At 44.2% G+C, this 17,233-nt stretch overlaps 1 protein-coding gene across 1 annotated transcript in view; it reads right to left on the bottom strand.

The window, feature by feature from the left end:
* Window positions 1-17,233, bottom strand: part of ttc27 (tetratricopeptide repeat domain 27) — a 158,072-nt gene that overhangs the window by 86,386 nt on the left and 54,453 nt on the right. Inside the window, exons 6-8 of the mRNA XM_041789755.1 lie at window positions 17,000-17,158; window positions 16,724-16,863; window positions 3,338-3,450 (exon numbers count right to left, since the gene is read on the bottom strand). Coding sequence (XP_041645689.1) covers window positions 3,338-3,450; window positions 16,724-16,863; window positions 17,000-17,158 — 412 coding nt within the window. The remainder of the gene's footprint in view (window positions 1-3,337; window positions 3,451-16,723; window positions 16,864-16,999; window positions 17,159-17,233) is intronic.

Genomic DNA, 17,233 nt, shown 5'->3' with positions numbered 1-17,233 from the left:
ATGAGACTTATATCAATAATAAGTTGACACCAGTTAAAACAGTTATTTGTGTACTGAATTTTGGTGAATTTTTTTAACAACCTTCAAAGATCCTGACGAATCCTGACGCTTCAGAGAGACTGAGCCACAGCACGGTCAGAGAGAGAGGAGCAGATCAAGCCTGTAGTTTTATTTATCACACACCATTCTGCTCTCTGATCGCTGTTAAAGCCTCTCTACCTCTCCACATGACCGTTATCATTCTGCTCTCTGATCGCTGTTAAAGCCTCTCTACCTCTCCACATGACCGTTATCATTCTGCTCTCTGATCGCTGTTAAAGCCTCTCTACCTCTCCACATGACCGTTATCATTCTGCTCTCTGATCGCTGTTAAAGCCTCCCTACCTCTCCACATGACCGTTATCATTCTGCTCTCTGATCGCTGTTAAAGCCTCTCTACCTCTCCACATGACCGTTATCATTCTGCTCTCTGATCGCTGTTAAAGCCTCTCTACCTCTCCACATGACCGTTATCATTCTGCTCTCTGATCGCTGTTAAAGCCTCTCTACCTCTCCACATGATGATTATCATCAGTATAACAGACTAATTTGTTTAACTTTGATATATGGGGTCTGTTCCACCAGGTCAGGACAGTGATCAACATTCAAAAATGTTTAAACAGTACAGTCACTGATGTCTACACATTTATTGATTATATCTACAGATTTTATTACATTATTTATGTACATGCATGCTGCTTAGTCTCTCTCCTTCCCTCCTTTACTGTGTAGGTGTGTGAACCCTTTTAGAGTCAATTCTGCATGTATCATTGAAATTAATCACCTTCTGGTTCATGGTTATATTTGCTTATTGTGGCCATCTATTAACTGGACTAAAGTTACACTACCATAGAGAACTACATATAAACACAGGTGACCTGTATAAGGCTGTAGCTGTAGGACGTCTGCTTACAGCTCTCATATTATAAAATAAAAATCACGGTGTACGACTGTCAAACTGTGCCTGGTGAACACTAGGAAACATAAAAAAAAGACAAACATGTACATTGATTTAAGGTAGGGCTGGGCCATTATTTAAAAATTAGATTAACTCACTGTATGGCCTGCTGTAATTTTCAAAAGGAGCAATATTTCTTTGACCTGACATTTGTGCACAAAAGCAGTTTTAAACTTGTTTTTTGCAGAGATGTTGTTCATGACATATCATGCAATCATTCAGGTACCATTTTTTTAGAGTAGCCTACAAAGAATCCTACCTTCTTCATTTTTGTACATTTTTCTTACTGAATATGAAAGTGGTGTAAAAATCTCCACTCCTTTCAATACAAAATTCATGTCTGATTTGCAGAACAAGTCAAGATCAGCACAGATGAGGAACTTCAGAAATAATAACATATCAATTCGCAATATTGTGGGGAAAAAAATCGCAATTAGATCATTTTCCTAAATTGTTCAGCCCTAGTTTGAGGTAGTGCAGATAATGCACCAAGAATTAATCAGAAAGCAGTGAAATAAAAGTTAGAAGTTTAAAATACTCTGGCAGTAGACTGCAGACCCCCCCCCATGAAAATTTAAACAGGATAATGAAAGAGACTCAGCTTCTGAACAGAGATAAGGGACATAGGTTTACTAATCAGCCTTAACATCAGGGTTAAAAACCATTGAACTGTTTTAAAATGTCAATATCTTAGATTAGCAGAGCTGTTCATGGGTGAATTCCTCTGGAGCTCTAGAAACAACCACCATTAGAATATTATCATTGGTAAACGCTCAGTGATGCTGAGATATTGTCCTAAAGTTTAGCTCAAGCTAAGGTCCAAACGGCCACACTCAGTATTAAACATCGCTGAGAGGCCCTTCCTCATCTAGGAGGTGACCGTGGGTCTGGAGGATACTCAGCAAAAACATTAGTGTTAATTTAACTCTTTTCCTGAGTTTATACGCCTTCACTCTCACAGGTTCTCAGTTAAAGTGGTCACATTTTAACTCTCCAGTAGTGTTAATTTTTATTAAGTTGTTTTTAACACATAACAGTGTACTTTAATACAACACTGCGTTCTCTCCACTGCAGAGGTAAATTTGAGGTATTTATAGTGTCAGTAATGGAAACATAGCCATGTAGCATTCACACTGAAGAAAGAGCCCCCTGCATTAAAGGCCTGTGGTAATACAGGCGTTTTAATAACAAGGATGGAGCTAAGAGACCAATGCAGAGCCAGGAAACAGCATTAACCCTTTACTGCCACAGGCAGGAAGTGACTAACTTAGTGGATAACTTCACTCATGGTTAAGAAGGGTTCAACTAAGACTGATGGACACTGTCAGGCAGCTCCAACACTGAAGGCCATCTCCCTCAGAATGGAGGTGAAAGTTAGACTTTAGGAGTAAAATCAGCTCTTTAGTGTTTAACTCTGTTTGCAGCGTAGGCCCGCTGAAAGCCACTAGTCTAAATAAAGTTGTCCACAGAAATATGCTCTATTTAACTTCAAAAAACCACACAGGTTAGGGCGGTGAGGCCTGTCACCATCCATCCATTTTCTAAACCTCTTATCCCGGTGGGAGTCGCAGGGCTGCAGCCTATCCCAGCTGTCATTGGGGGAGAGGTGGGGTCACTCTGGACGGGTCACCAGTCAGTCCCAGGGCTGACAAACAGAGACAGACTACCAGGCACGCTCACGCCTATGGCCAACTTTGAGTCACCAGTTAACCCTGGTCACCTGTGTTTGGTGGTGGGAGGAAGCCGGAGAACCCGGAGAGAACCCACATATGCATGGGGAGAACATGGACCAGGAAGTGAACCAGGAACCTTCCTGCTGAGAGGCGACAGCGCTAACCTCTGTGCTGCTGTGTAGTCCACTATGAAAATGTGTTGTTGCTGAAATAAAAGTAAATCCCTTCAGCTGACCTCTTCTTCTATTCTCATGTTTGTTTATCACTTGTTCTGATCTGTTCTTTCTACCACAGTTTTAGAGTTCCACTGGAAGTCTTTCTGGCATCGCTCAGATGGACTTTCTATCTCAGCCCAACAGAAGCTGCTTTATTTTACACTTTAATTAGCAGCTTTAAAAATGAGTGATTCACTCGTCTCAGAATAAAAAACAGGACTTTTGGAGAGGTTTTCAGCTTTGGAGGATTTTTACTGAAATGACAGATTAAAACATAATCCTAAAAATCTGTAAAACAATCAGAACTTTCCTACTAACACAGCTAGGTTATCAGCCTGGTTCTCACCTCTCCTAGCTACACATTCAATTCTGCTCCTCTTTCTGAAGTTTGGATGGTCTGATTTTAGAGTGAGGTGCAGGAACAGTCCTTAGCTCTGAGTTAGAGGACTTACCAGAGACCAAGGATGACAGCCTGCTCCTCGCCGCTCAGGTCAGGTAGTTCATACTGATCTGGCTCTGCTAAATTGATTTTATCCAGCACGGTGTCATCCCCCAGACTGCAGTCCTGAAAGTGGGGAAACACACAAAGAGTCAGAGCACTGTAGTTTCAGAAAGTTTCTGCAACTCTGGAGAGAGACCAGTGAGAAGACAGTGGTGTCTTTGGTAATAAAACCTGTGAATAAAGTCACCGTAAACCAGAGCTGATGAGAGGAAGGCATGGGTGAAGCTCTGACATTTAACAGAAAGTTATCTCAAGTCAAAAATAAACAAAATAAACTTATTTCACATAAAAGAATAATAAAATGGTTATATAAAGTCTAAAAGACAAATAAAATGTGTGTGAAAATGTTGGAAACATCTGTCGGTTACACTGGTTATAATTAATTTATATCAGGGTTATCCAAACAACGGCTCCTGGGCCAACTGTGGCCCTTTTTCAATAAATTTAAGGTTATTTCTATTTAATTAGTGAACATTTTATTCATTTACATAAACAGGAAACTCTTTTTATGGTAAAATTAGTGGAAAGGTTAAAAAAACAGAACTCCAAAAAATTAAAACAGAAAAAAATGGAATTTGGAAAAAAACAGATTTCCTACATCATGCTGTGGGGATGCTTCTCAGCAGCATCATGCTGTGGGGATGCTTCTCAGCAGCATCATGCTGTGGGGATGCTTCTCAGCAGCATCTTGCTGTGGGGATGCCTCTAAACAGCATCATGCTGTGGGGATACTTCTCAGCAGCATCTTGCTGTGGGGATGCCTCTAAACAGCATCATGCTGTGGGGATACTTCTCAGCAGCATCGTGCTGTGGGGATGCTTCTCAGCAGCATCATGATGTGGGGATGCTTCTCAGCAGCATCATGCTGTGGGGATGCTTCTCAGCAGCATCATGCTGTGGGGATGCTTCTCAGCAGCATCATGCTGTGGGGATGCTTCTCAGCAGCATCGTGCTGTGGGGATGCTTCTCAGCAGCATCGTGCTGTGGGGATGCTTCTCAGCAGCATCTCCTGACTGAGACCTATCCACACAGACCAGTCCAGATGTCTGATCCTGACTCAGACCTATCCACACAGACCAGTCCAGATGTCTGATCCTGACTCAGACCTATCCACACAGACCAGTCCAGATGTCTGATCCTGACTCAGACCTATCCACACAGACCAGTCCAGATGTCTGATCCTGACTCAGACCTATCCACACAGACCAGTCCAGATGTCTGATCCTGACTCAGACCTATCCACACAGACTCAGAGCTGAGATTGCAGACAGAGGAGACTCTACTAAAGACTGACTAGAAGGAGGAATATGTATGCACTTAGTGGTTTTACAGCACAGTTTTTTATTTGGACATTACTTTGTAGAAATCAGTTTTTCCAGAGATGATTTTTTTTGCCTTGTTGTCAAAAAAAGCCAAAATGCATCGACCATTGCTGAATTAAAAGGCTCAACAAAATGGTGAAACATCCAAGGGGGTGAATAATTTATAGGCAGTGACTGTTTGAAATGAGAATATGGATCAGTGAGTACTAAAAGAAACATATTTGATGATTTGTGAAGAACCATTAAAATCCTTCCTCTAACAGATGGGGAACAACCCTAACTATCCAACTGTTACCTTACAATAGAGCCAAGCTCACATAAGCTCATGTTTAAGCCTCATAAGTGGCCTGAGGTCCAGGATCATTTGGAGGCTCCTAGGATCACATGGGGAACTTAAATGTGCACTTAAATGCAGTCAAAAACAGTCAAGTGCATTCCTCTGGTCTGCTCTTGGCAGAAATACAGTGTATTGATGCAAAAAGAGAAAACTCAATCCAAACCCTTCTCTGTGACAATATGGTTTGGCACAGGCAACCAGAACTCAGGACCAGACTTGCTTTCATTTCATTATAGCTCAGAGCCAAGTCCAGTCAGACCCGCAGTGACACCCTGCTGGCAGTGATTCTGATTGTCCAGTGATGAAGACTTCCTTCGTCGCCCCACTATCCATTCTAGATAGGATGCAGTGAGCCCTGGTTAATGACAGCCTTGATTGATCCCATTTACTCCCTGTCCTCCAGTAATGAGGTTATTAGTGGTCTGAGCACAGCTGAGCCACAGCCACAACACAGATGCTCAGAGTTCAGGAGTACAGAGGAGTCTCAGTCCTACATCCAACATGGTACACAGACGTAGAACATCCACCCTGTAGCACATCCTTCCTGTAGCACATTCACCCTGTAGCACATCCATCCTGTAGCACATTCACCCTGTAGCACATCCGTCCTGTAGCACATTCACCCTGTAGCACATCCGTCCTGTAGCACATCCGTCCTGTAGCACATTCACCCTGTAGCACATCCGTCCTGTAGCACATTCACCCTGTAGCACATCCGTCCTGTAGCACATTCACCCTGTAGCACATCCACCCTGTAGCACATCTATCCTGTAGCACATTCACCCTGTAGCACATCCGTCCTGTAGCACAATCACCCTGTAGCACATCCGTCCTGTAGCACATCCGTCCTGTAGCACATTCACCCTGTAGCACATCCGTCCTGTAGCACATTCACCCTGTAGCACATCCGTCCTGTAGCACATTCACCCTGTAGCACATCCGTCCTGTAGCATATCCATCATGTAGCACATCCGTCCTGTAGCACATCCTTCCTGTAGCACATTCACCCTGTAGCACATCCATCCTGTAGCACATCCATCCTGTAGCACATCCATCCTGTAGCACATCTATCCTGTAGCACATCCATCCTGTAAAAAATCCGTCCTGTAGCACATTCGCCCTGTAGCACATCCGTCCTGTAGCACATCCATCATGTAGCACATCTACCCTGTTGTACATCTACCCTGTAGCACATCCATCCTGTAGCACATCCACCCTGTAGCACATCCACCCTGTAGTACATCCATCCTGTAGCACATCCACCCTGTTGCACATCCATCCTGTAGCACATCCATCCTGTAGCACATCCATCCTGTAAAAAATCCACCCTGTAGCACATCCGTCCTGTAGCACATCCACCCTGTAGCACGTCCGTCCTGTAGCACATCCATCATGTAGCACATCCATCCTGTAGCATATCCATCCTGTGGCACATCCACCCTGTAGCACATCCATCCTGTAGCACATCCACCCAGTGGCACATCCACCCTGTAAACATCTGCCCTGTAGCACATCCGTCCTGTAGCACATCCACCCTGTAGCACATCCACCCTGTAAACATTCACCCTGTAGCACATCCACCCTGTAAACATTCACCCTGTAGCACATCCATCCTGTAGCACATCCACCCTGTAGCACATCCACCCCGTAGCACATCCATCCTGTAGCACATCCGTCCTGTAGCTAATCCGTCCTGTAACACATCCACCCTGTAGAATATCCACCCTGTAGAACATCCATCCTGTAAACATCCACCCTGTAGCACATCCATCCTGTAGCACATCCACCGTGTAAACATCCACCCTGTAGCACATCCACCCTGTAGGACATCCATTCTGTAGCACATCCACCCTGTAGCACATCCAACCTGTAGCACATCCACCCTGTAGCACATCCACCCTGTAGCACATCCACCCTGTAGCACATCCGTCCTGTAGCCCATCCACCCTGTAGCACATCCACCCTGTAGCACATCCACCCTGTAAACATCCACCCTGTAGTACATCCATCCTGTAGCACATCCGCCCTGTAAACATCTGCCCTGTAGCACATTTACCCTGTAAACATCCGCCCTGTAGCACATCCACCCTATAGCACATCCACCCTGTAAACATCCACCCTGTAGTACATCCATCCTGTAGCACATCCGCCCTGTAAACATCTGCCCTGTAGCACATTTACCCTGTAAACATCCACCCTGTAGCACATCCACCCTGTAGCACATCCACCCTGTAGCACATCCATTCTGTAGCACATCCACCCTGTAGCATATCCACCCTGTAGCATATCCATCCTGTAAACATCCACTCTGTAGCACATCCACCTTGTAAACATCCACCCTGTAAACATCCACCCTATAAACATCCACCCTGTAGCACATCCACCCTGTAGCACATTCACCCTGTAGCACATCCACTGTGTAAACATCCACCCTGTAGCAAATTTACCCTGTAGCACATCCACCCTGTAGCACATCCACCCTGTAGCACATCCACCCTGTAGCACATCCGTCCTGTAGCACATTCACCCTGTAGCACATCCATCCTGTAGTACATCCATCATGGAGCACATCCGTCCTGTAGCACATCAGTCCTGTAGCACATTCACCCTGTAGCACATTCACCCTGTAGCACATCCACCCTGTAGCACATCCATCCTGTAAACATCCACCCTGTAGCACATCCACCCTGTAAACATCCACCCTGTAAACATCCACCCTGTAGCACATCCATCCTGTAGCACATCCATCCTGTAGCACATCCATCCTGTAGCACATTCACCCTGTAGCACATCCATCCTGTAGCACATCCATCATGTAGCACATCCGTCCTGTAGCACATCCGTCCTGTAGCATATTCACCCTGTAGCACATCCACCCTGTAGCACAACCACCCTGTAGCATATTCACCCTGTAGCACATCCATCCTGTAGCACATCCACCCTGTAAACAACCACCCTGTAAACATCCACCCTGTAAACATCTGCCCTGTAAACATCCGCCCTGTAAACATCTGCCCTGTAGCACATTCACCCTGTAAACATCTGCCCTGTAAACATCCACCCTGTAGCACATCCATTCTGTAGCACATCCACCCTGTAGCATATCCACCTTGTAGCACATCCATCCTGTAAACATCCACCCTGTAGCACATCCATCCTGTAGCACATCCACCCTGTAAACATCCACCCTGTAGCACATTTACCCTGTAGCACATCCACCCTGTAAACATCCACCCTGTAAACATCCACCCTGTAGTACATCCATCCTGTAGCACATCCACCCTGTAGCACATCCACCCTGTAAACATCCATCCTGTAGCACATCCATCCTGTAAACATCCACCCTGTAGCACATCCACCCTGTAGCATATTTATCCTGTAGCATATCCATCCTGTAAACATCCACCCTGTAGCACATCCATCCTGTAGCACATCCACCCTGTAAACATCCACCCTGTAGCACATCCATCCTGTAGCACATCACCCGGTAGCACATCCACCCTGTAGCACATCCACCCTGTAGCACATCCATCCTGTAGCACATCCACCCTGTAGCACATCACCCGGTAGCACATCCACCCTGTAGCACATCCACCCTGTAGCACATCCACCCTGTAGCACATCCACCCTGTGGTCTGAGGAGAAAACCTAAAAAATCACTAACTCACACTACGAAGGCTGGGAAGGGTGGTTGGTGTCATTGCAGACAAACTTTGGCATCTTAAAAATGTTGACAGTGTTGTTAAAAAGGCACAGGATTTTGCGTAGGTGTGTGTGTGTGTGTGTTGGGGGGGGGGTTGTTTAAAACTGATGACTGTGGTTAAAGTTTACCAGTTGTAAAACCACTGATCTATGGATCTACTGAAAATAGGTTATATAATATAATATAAAGTTTGAGTAGCTCTACTAATGAGTCATACAGTAGAATATTATCGTTCCTTATTGACAGTTACCTGAGAGCGTGGATCTCCAACCAGTCCCTCAAGAAAAGTCTCATCTTTATAACAAAGTGAAATAGAACAGCTGTTTGTGGATGCTATGTGCTACTGTGTAGTTGAAGCTAAACAACCTCATCAAACCTAACAGAAGCTTGGACAAATCAAGCTACGAATGTCTCTGGTCTGTCTTGGTTACTGTCATGTTTTCATGACTATTACTTTTCAAACAATACCAACTTTGCATTAAAAAAGCCATCACTGACTGAACTACACTTGTAGACAACATTGATAAATACTGATAAACACCGATAAACCTCCTGTGACTATAACAGAGTCATATCAGTATACCCTTTCAAATCAAGTCAAAGTACATTTTTGAACTAAAGACTAGATTTAAAATAGCTGCTAAACTCGACACTTAACCAAACTGTGTTTGAGTTTTTATTAGGGTTGTTCTGATTCTGATTCCAGTATCAGAAATACGTCTGATACTGCTTAAAATGCAGGTACTGGTATCGGCGAGTACACCAGTGTATGCGCTGATGTGATACCATTTGGTTTAGCTTTACATTTAGCTTCGTTTAGCCATGCTGTTACCGAAAATAGTTCTTCTTTGCTGCCAGAAAACACGTCATGGACAGCTACCATTTTTAGAGCAGCACAGAAGAACCAGAGGACCCACCTTAGCAGAAAAGAATAGGGTCTGTGTGACGGTTTCTCTCTGAATGTGATCGTTAAAACGCCTTCCAGACGGGCGCCGTCGTACACGACAGGAAGTGACAGTTTATCAGAAGTGAAATCACTTTTGAACCATAAATCGCTGCCTCTTACTTGTTTTTCCTCCTGAAGCTAGCTGTTGTGTCGTCACATTGATGCCTTTGAATCCTTACAGCAGCATTTTCAGAGAGTCTGGAACTCGTGGGGCTTTTGGGGACTTTAATGATTAAATCCACACCAGTAAACCTGATACTGGACCTCTTTTTATCCACTTTAAACAAATTAAGATCATTTATTACTGCTAGCCCAAATGCTAACTCTAATGCTAACCACCATAACTGTTTGGGTCTGTCAGCCAATAGCAGGCTGTTCTGTATCACACCATGGTACCTGAGTAGAGCATGAGAGACAGAGCCTGTGCTGCAGCCCCCTGTATTATTACTTTAATATTTAGCAGTAAAACTCAATAATCAGCAAAAAAAAACTACTTTAGGCTCACAGAGACGCTCTACATTATGATTCTATTTGTTGAGCCATGTTCTGAGTCAGATGTAGGTCTGAAATAATTCACTAGTCTGCACAGTCAGTCCAGAAAGTTCTGGTATCTGAGGTTATTTTCTAGGCCGTTACTGCGCTGGGATCACAGAGAATTAAGGCAGGTACACGCTGATCGTCTCTCAACTATTATTTTAGTACGATGTGATGAGCCTAAAATATATTAATGCTTTAAAAGACTTTTTATGTTCATTTAAGGATCATTTAGAGTACCAAACAGGTGCAGTAAGGAACCAGTATGGATTAAACTGGTCCCCAACGAGGTGATTTTTTAAATGTATTCATTTAATTTTAACCTGAATAATCAATCAACTGGTTGGTGCCTAGGTGAAATTTTGGTCAACCAAGTTTTTCTTTGGTTGACTACAGTCCTAATAATAGACAGGAGATGCTGACACCTGTACCAGCTGGCAAGTACCCAGAACTCCAGCACAGTTGGGGTCACATCCCCCGCAAACCTATCCAGAGTCCACATGCCAAGAATAATTTTATCAAGCGGGCTCGAGCACGGTGCTTGAATGGAATGGAACCAAGCTTTGAGGGCAAGTGTGCTCGGTTCCTAGATGTGACAGTCCCTTAAAGAGGGGGTTTTATACTTTTCCGATTGTTAAAACATAAAGTCCCAATGTTAGGTGTCCATACTCCACATATGCAAATTTTCAAACCGCAAGATAAACGTATGCGGCAGTAATCTTGGAATTAGAGTGTAAACTGATGAAAACGGTTTGTTGAAAATCTCTACGAGATTCTCCCGAGACAAGATTTCGATGGAGCGAACTGATGAGGTCTAGGGCTGCAACAAATGATTATTTTTTATGTCGACTAATCATGGCGATTATTTTTACGATTTGTCGACTAATCGTGGCTATTTGGCATACTATTTTGGATCCCCGTTTCACCTCGCCTTCTTATGCCTGCACACCTGTGAAAACTTAATGGTTTAGCAAATTGACATTACATGTCAAGTTTCTACATCGTCAAGGTTTGTTTTTCCTCTAATATAAAAGTATTGAACTGATAACTAAAGTAAATTGCACACTAAATAGCGTTACTGAAAAAACGTTACCATAACAAATATCAAAGATGGTTTTCTGACTGATTAACGTACAGCACCAATGTTATAAGTAGGCTACTGGAATTAATCCTCGTGCCTGAAGCACAAAGGGCTCAGTAACTAAATGCAAAAGATCTAAAAGATATTCATGCAACTTGCAAACTTGCCCACTCGCGGTATTTGAAGACACGGCAGCTACAGTGTGTTTACGTTTTCAGGTGTCCTGCATTGCCGTAGTGCTGCCATGGTACGAGAGTTTGACTTGACACAGTTTGCAGTTGACTTCTTCTTCTCAGTTTCTGTGAATAATGTAGACAGTGGGAGCGATACTGCCCCCACCACTTCCTGTAGTGAACTGCAAGTACAGATGAGTCCTTACCAGCCGGTACTAGATTTTACTAATATAAAAAACAATAATACGACGCGTTGACACTTGAATTCCCGCGTCGACAAATTTTTATAGTCGACACAAACGATTATGTCGACAAATCGTTGCAGCCCTAATGAGGTCATCACAATATTATCTCCTGACTGGTTCGTGGTTCGTCCGTGCTGCCGGCAAAGCAGAACAGACCGCCCCCACAAGGCCTCTCAGCCATTTAGCCATTGAGTAACATAATAATTAAACACTTACCAAACAGATACGTCCTGCTCTATCCTTCGCTGCTGCTGCTTTTCTTCCCCCTCTCTCCAAACTTTCAGAATCAGACTCCGGGTCTAACACGTACGGACGTATATCAAAATTTGCCATATTTTACTCAGTTGGACCGGTTCATTCAAGGTTTACAAGTACTAGCATAACAACATTAGCCACATTAGAGGGGGCGGGCACAAAGCATTGAGTCCTGCCGCCGGCCAGCCTCCGGAAAATCAGCCAGTCGGAGGAAAGCAGGTCCGTGGAGCGGGGGAGTTAAAGAGACAGCAGCGAAAACGAAGCGTTTCAGACGGAGGTTAAAATAAGGGTTTTTCAGGACGCCAGTGTGAGAAACATGAGGAGTTTATTGAGCTGTAAACCATGTGAAGCTACTAAGTGGGTATCAGAGAGATGTGGAAAGCTTTGAAAAAAGGCATAATACCCCCACTTTAATAACATGGCTAGTATCCCAAAAATCACACTCCTATGATTTGTGACTTGGTAGCCAATAGTAGAGCAGCGTCTGTACTGACAGGTAAATGAACCTGGGGATAACAGCACCGCTGTTAATGGGGGGGGGGGGGCTAAAGGAGTCAGCAGGGGAGTGATTGACCGTGCAGGTACCCAAAATAGAACTTGTGTGGGTGGAAGAAGAGACTTATGAGGCATGGCGGGAGGAAAATTAGACTATCACAGAGCTGAGAGACTGTGTGGGATTGTTTGAAGGTTTTTACTCCTCTGAGAGCTCCATGAAGCACTGAGACGATGACCATTGCTCAGTCTTCTGCTGCTCGGGGTGCTGGTTCTTCAGTGTACGTGTCAGAACGCCGTGGTGGGCGTTGGACAAGCACTTCATCATGAGGCGGTCGACAGTCTGGGTACAGAGCTTTAACCGAGCAGCTGTTCAGAACGCAAACAAGAAGGGGTCCAGAGAAATGGACTCATTAGTTTTTCATAGACACGCGAGCCAAATGGGCCGTCCGACATGATGCACACTAAAGAAAACACCGGGAACAATGACAGAATTTAGCCACGTTTCATTCAGCCTCCTTTAAAGAGAACGTCAGGATTGGACCGTTCTAACATGTTTCCTGTGTTTAGAATTGATGGCTATCAGGAGCATGGTGCCACACTGAAGTGACATGGAGGATCAATGAGTACAGCTTTTACCAGCATGTGCAAAAAAAGCCCTTAGATAATAAACATCCAAACAGCAGAGACTGAGGATTCCTCATAGTCATAGTTTTAGTCAACGACATGGTCTGTTCTTCAGTGCTGTCAGTGTTCATGCAGTATACAGTACCCTCTGAACTGGCTCTGTTATGTGAGTCCATCTGCTTCCATTAGAAAATCCTCCCCCTTAGTCAATATCCAATCACTGTGGGTCAAAGACAGGAAGCCGACAACTTCAGCTTTCAGTCACATGACCCTGCAGACCTGGAGGGCAAACCACAGAAAAACTGAGACATCAATCTAAACCGAGAGTTTTTGTCACTTTAATCCAGTGTGAATTTCAGCAGCTATTTAAATTAATATTTAATGTTTAGAATTTACTTCATTTTTATTCACATCTGTCCTCTTTAACCTCTATTATCTCAGTCTAGTTTGAGGGTACTTTGACATTAGACATGAGTGTTTTGTCCTGGGCTGCATGGACACACCGGTTTTAAAAGAGACGTCTGTTCTCTTTGCACCTCTTCCTGCTGACTAAATAAGGTGAGTCATAGTAAGAGTTGACTAAAATCTGATGATTTCCACCGTGCATTTAGAAAAGTGTGAACAAACTTTCTGACACAACCATCAGGCCACTCGAACTGTGACCAGGACCAACGGTCTAAGCATGCCCGGACGACCAGAAACAACTGGACCTGGTGCTCAAGTGTACTCGGACCCGCGGCTGGGCCCCTAATGTGAAAGCACCCTAGGAAAAATTTAAGAGTCATCCCTGGTCTTTGAGCTCAGATCACAGAACAAGAAACAGCAAGAATACAGAGATCTTCCATAGGGGACTCTGTGAGGATGAACCACTTCATGTCTCAGGTCATAGAGACCATGGACATGATTCTTCTTCTTTACTAGTGCTCATTTATGTCAAAGACATCATTCAGATCTCAGCTTAACTTTTACGTTGCTATGTCTACTTAATTGGGATTATGATGGTCCCTAAAACCCATGCAGCCACTTTTAAATGCTTTCTAAAACAGAGAGACTATTTATTTTCACACCTCAAAGACAGACCTTAAAGGATAAATAGACACCAGGCTGAACCAAACTGCAGGAAATGAATCCACCATAAAACCCTGCCTGAATGTTGCAGTCTAACACATGGTGATTCAACGGGGCCAACAGTAGCAACAGGCTCCAGATGGTATCTGGGGTCCAGAGGTGGACACCTCCCTCTACTGATGGTGCTAGGTATTACAAATTATCGGCCCCTGTTGAACATTAGGAGAGGCTGCTGAGGTCTCCAGTCTTCACTGGGTATCACACTTTAATACCAGAGAGGCCGCTGAGGTCTCCAGTCTTCACTGGTTATCACACCTTAATACCAGAGAGGCTGCTGAGGTCTCCAGTCTTCACTGGGTATCACACTTTAATACCAGAGAGGCCGCTGAGGTCTCCAGTCTTCACTGGTTATCAGACTTTAATACCAGAGAGGCTGCTGAGGTCTCCAGTCTTCACTGGGTATCACACTTTAATACCAGAGAGGCCACTGAGGTCTCCAGTCTTCACTGGGTATCACACTTTAATACCAGAGAGGCCGCTGAGGTCTCCAGTCTTCACTGGGTATCACACTTTAATACCAGAGAGGCCGCTGAGGTCTCCAGTCTTCACTGGTTATCACACCTTAATACCAGAGAGGCCACTGAGGTCTCCAGTCTTCACTGGGTATCACACCTTAATACCAGAGAGGCCGCTGAGGTCTCCAGTCTTCACTGGTTATCACACCTTAATACCAGAGAGGCCGCTGAGGTCTCCAGTCTTCACTGGGTATCACACTTTAATACCAGAGAGGCCGCTGAGGTCTCCAGTCTTCACTGGGTATCACACTTTAATACCAGAGAGGCTGCTGAGGTCTCCAGTCTTCACTGGGTATCACACTTTAATACCAGAGAGGCCGCTGAGGTCTCCAGTCTTCACTGGGTATCACACTTTAATACCAGAGAGGCTGCTGAGGTCTCCAGTCTTCACTGGTTTTCACACTTTAATACCAGAGAGGCTGCTGAGGTCTCCAGTCTTCACTGGGTATCACACTTTAATACCAGAGAGGCTGCTGAGGTCTCCAGTCTTCACTGGTCATCACACTTTAATACCAGAGAGGCTGCTGAGGTCTCCAGTCTTCACTGGTCATCACACTTTAATACCAGAGAGGCTGCTGAGGTCAGAGATAGGTTCTGATCTGTTCATCCAAGAGTCCACGAGGATGTTAAAGCAGACTTCAGAATAAGGTTCGACCCACTTTAGCTTAGTATAGCTCAGTTTAGTTTTGGTTAGTCCATCTTAGTTTAGGTTATTATAGTTTAGGTTAGGTTAGTTTAGCTTAGTTTAGGTTTTTATAGCTTAGGTAAGGTGAGTTCAGCTTAGTTTAGGTTATTATGGTTTAGTTTAGGTTAGTGTAGTTCAGATTAGTATGGTTCATTTTAGTTCAGTAGTACATTTATAAAAGCACAGTCAGAGAAAAGTGAATACATGTAAATCACATGTAAAGGTGAGGGAGAAACCCACTTTTATCTCATCTCCAAACCTCACCTGTGAGGTCAACAATGAAACACCACAACAAACAAAGGACAGAACCAATCAGCAACTTCTACCTGATCAAAACTCAGGCACACATAGAGCTTAGAGTTTTCACAGCAGCCATATCCCAGTATATCTAGAGTGGTCAGATACATTTTGGATTTAGCTACTGGGTCTTTACAAATAAAGAATGTTCTGGTAAATGTGCATTCATGAGCTTCATTTTAGAGATGAGGGTGCATGACTGAAGAACAGTGATGTAGTCAGGACTTGGAGAAGGTTACTCTTCTCATAAAACCGCTCTGCACCAACATTATTTTTTAATGTGGTTCTTTGCTCTTCAATAAAAACAGAAATCTTGTCCAGGTCTGACAAAGCTGCTGCTACAGCTACATCTATACATATCTATACATCTAATAATTCAACTCATACACAGCTAGCATCCTCTGATTTAAAACCACACTGACCGTCCCAGGTATTCTGAACTGGAACAAACGTCTCAGCTTAAAGCTTTGTTAAGTGGATCTCTCTGATGGTGGGTGTAGAATCTGTCCTGAGTCAGCCGCCTGGCAAAGTTATCAAAGGGTTTCTAAGATGGGGACAGACTCAGTATGGCCTTAACATAATTAACATGACATGATTTATAGTTTTTATTGGTATATATATATATATATATATTTCCACTGTTGTCCAGTGGCAGGATTTCTGTTGACTTGTGGTGTAGTATGGATATTTGGAGACAGGAGAATAACATTTGGGGTTTACTGTAGAGGAAACTGTTATAACTGAATGTGAAATGTAGAAGTAGTGACATAGATCTCCTACAAAGTCAGCTCTTTGTAGTAGATACAGCAAATAAATGGAGAGTAATCCCTCTGAGACAGCTAGACTGTGTGGAAATAATGCTACATATGCACTGATAAGAGTGTAGCGTTGTGTTTAATCCTTGTTCTTCACAGTGCTGAAGCAGAGCTCTGCAGTCACTAAAACATCAAACATCCAGAGGTGATAGATGAGGCTTTCAAGGACAGAAACTCGTACCTTGGGCAGATTGGACAGAGGAGTGGGAGTAGGACTGGCCTCATCATCCGTCTGGCGGGGCTGGTCCTGACTTCTCTTGACCTCCAGGACGAGCTGAGCCAAGTAATTCTGCTGGAATTGGGTCCGTTTGCCAAGAGCACCTTGTGTGATCAGACAGAGTTTAAGCATTCAGTGCAGGTCTGAGTGAGTCTGGATGAGGAAGAGCATCATCAGGTATGACGGCCTCCTCTTTGTCTGCATTCTCAATGAGTCACTCCCAGAAGCTGCTCTACCTACCAGTCATGTTAATGCTGAGCCCAGACAGCTCCTGCGCCTCCTTGATGTGCTCCTTGGCGGGTTTGTACTCATAGTAAGTCAGGTTGGTGTAGACGCACTCCAGGTGGAACTGGATGGCTAGGTTTTTGTGCTCCGCCAACACGGACTGGCATGTGAGCACTGTGAAAGAGGACAGAGTATTTTTAATCACTGCCCTCAATCCATTCACCATCAGTGCACTGACCTGGCCCGGAG

The sequence above is a fragment of the Cheilinus undulatus genome, linkage group 6 (assembly GCF_018320785.1).
Source record: "Cheilinus undulatus linkage group 6, ASM1832078v1, whole genome shotgun sequence".
NCBI lineage: Eukaryota > Metazoa > Chordata > Actinopteri > Labriformes > Labridae > Cheilinus > Cheilinus undulatus.
This window is presented reverse-complemented; position numbering and strand designations above follow the sequence as displayed.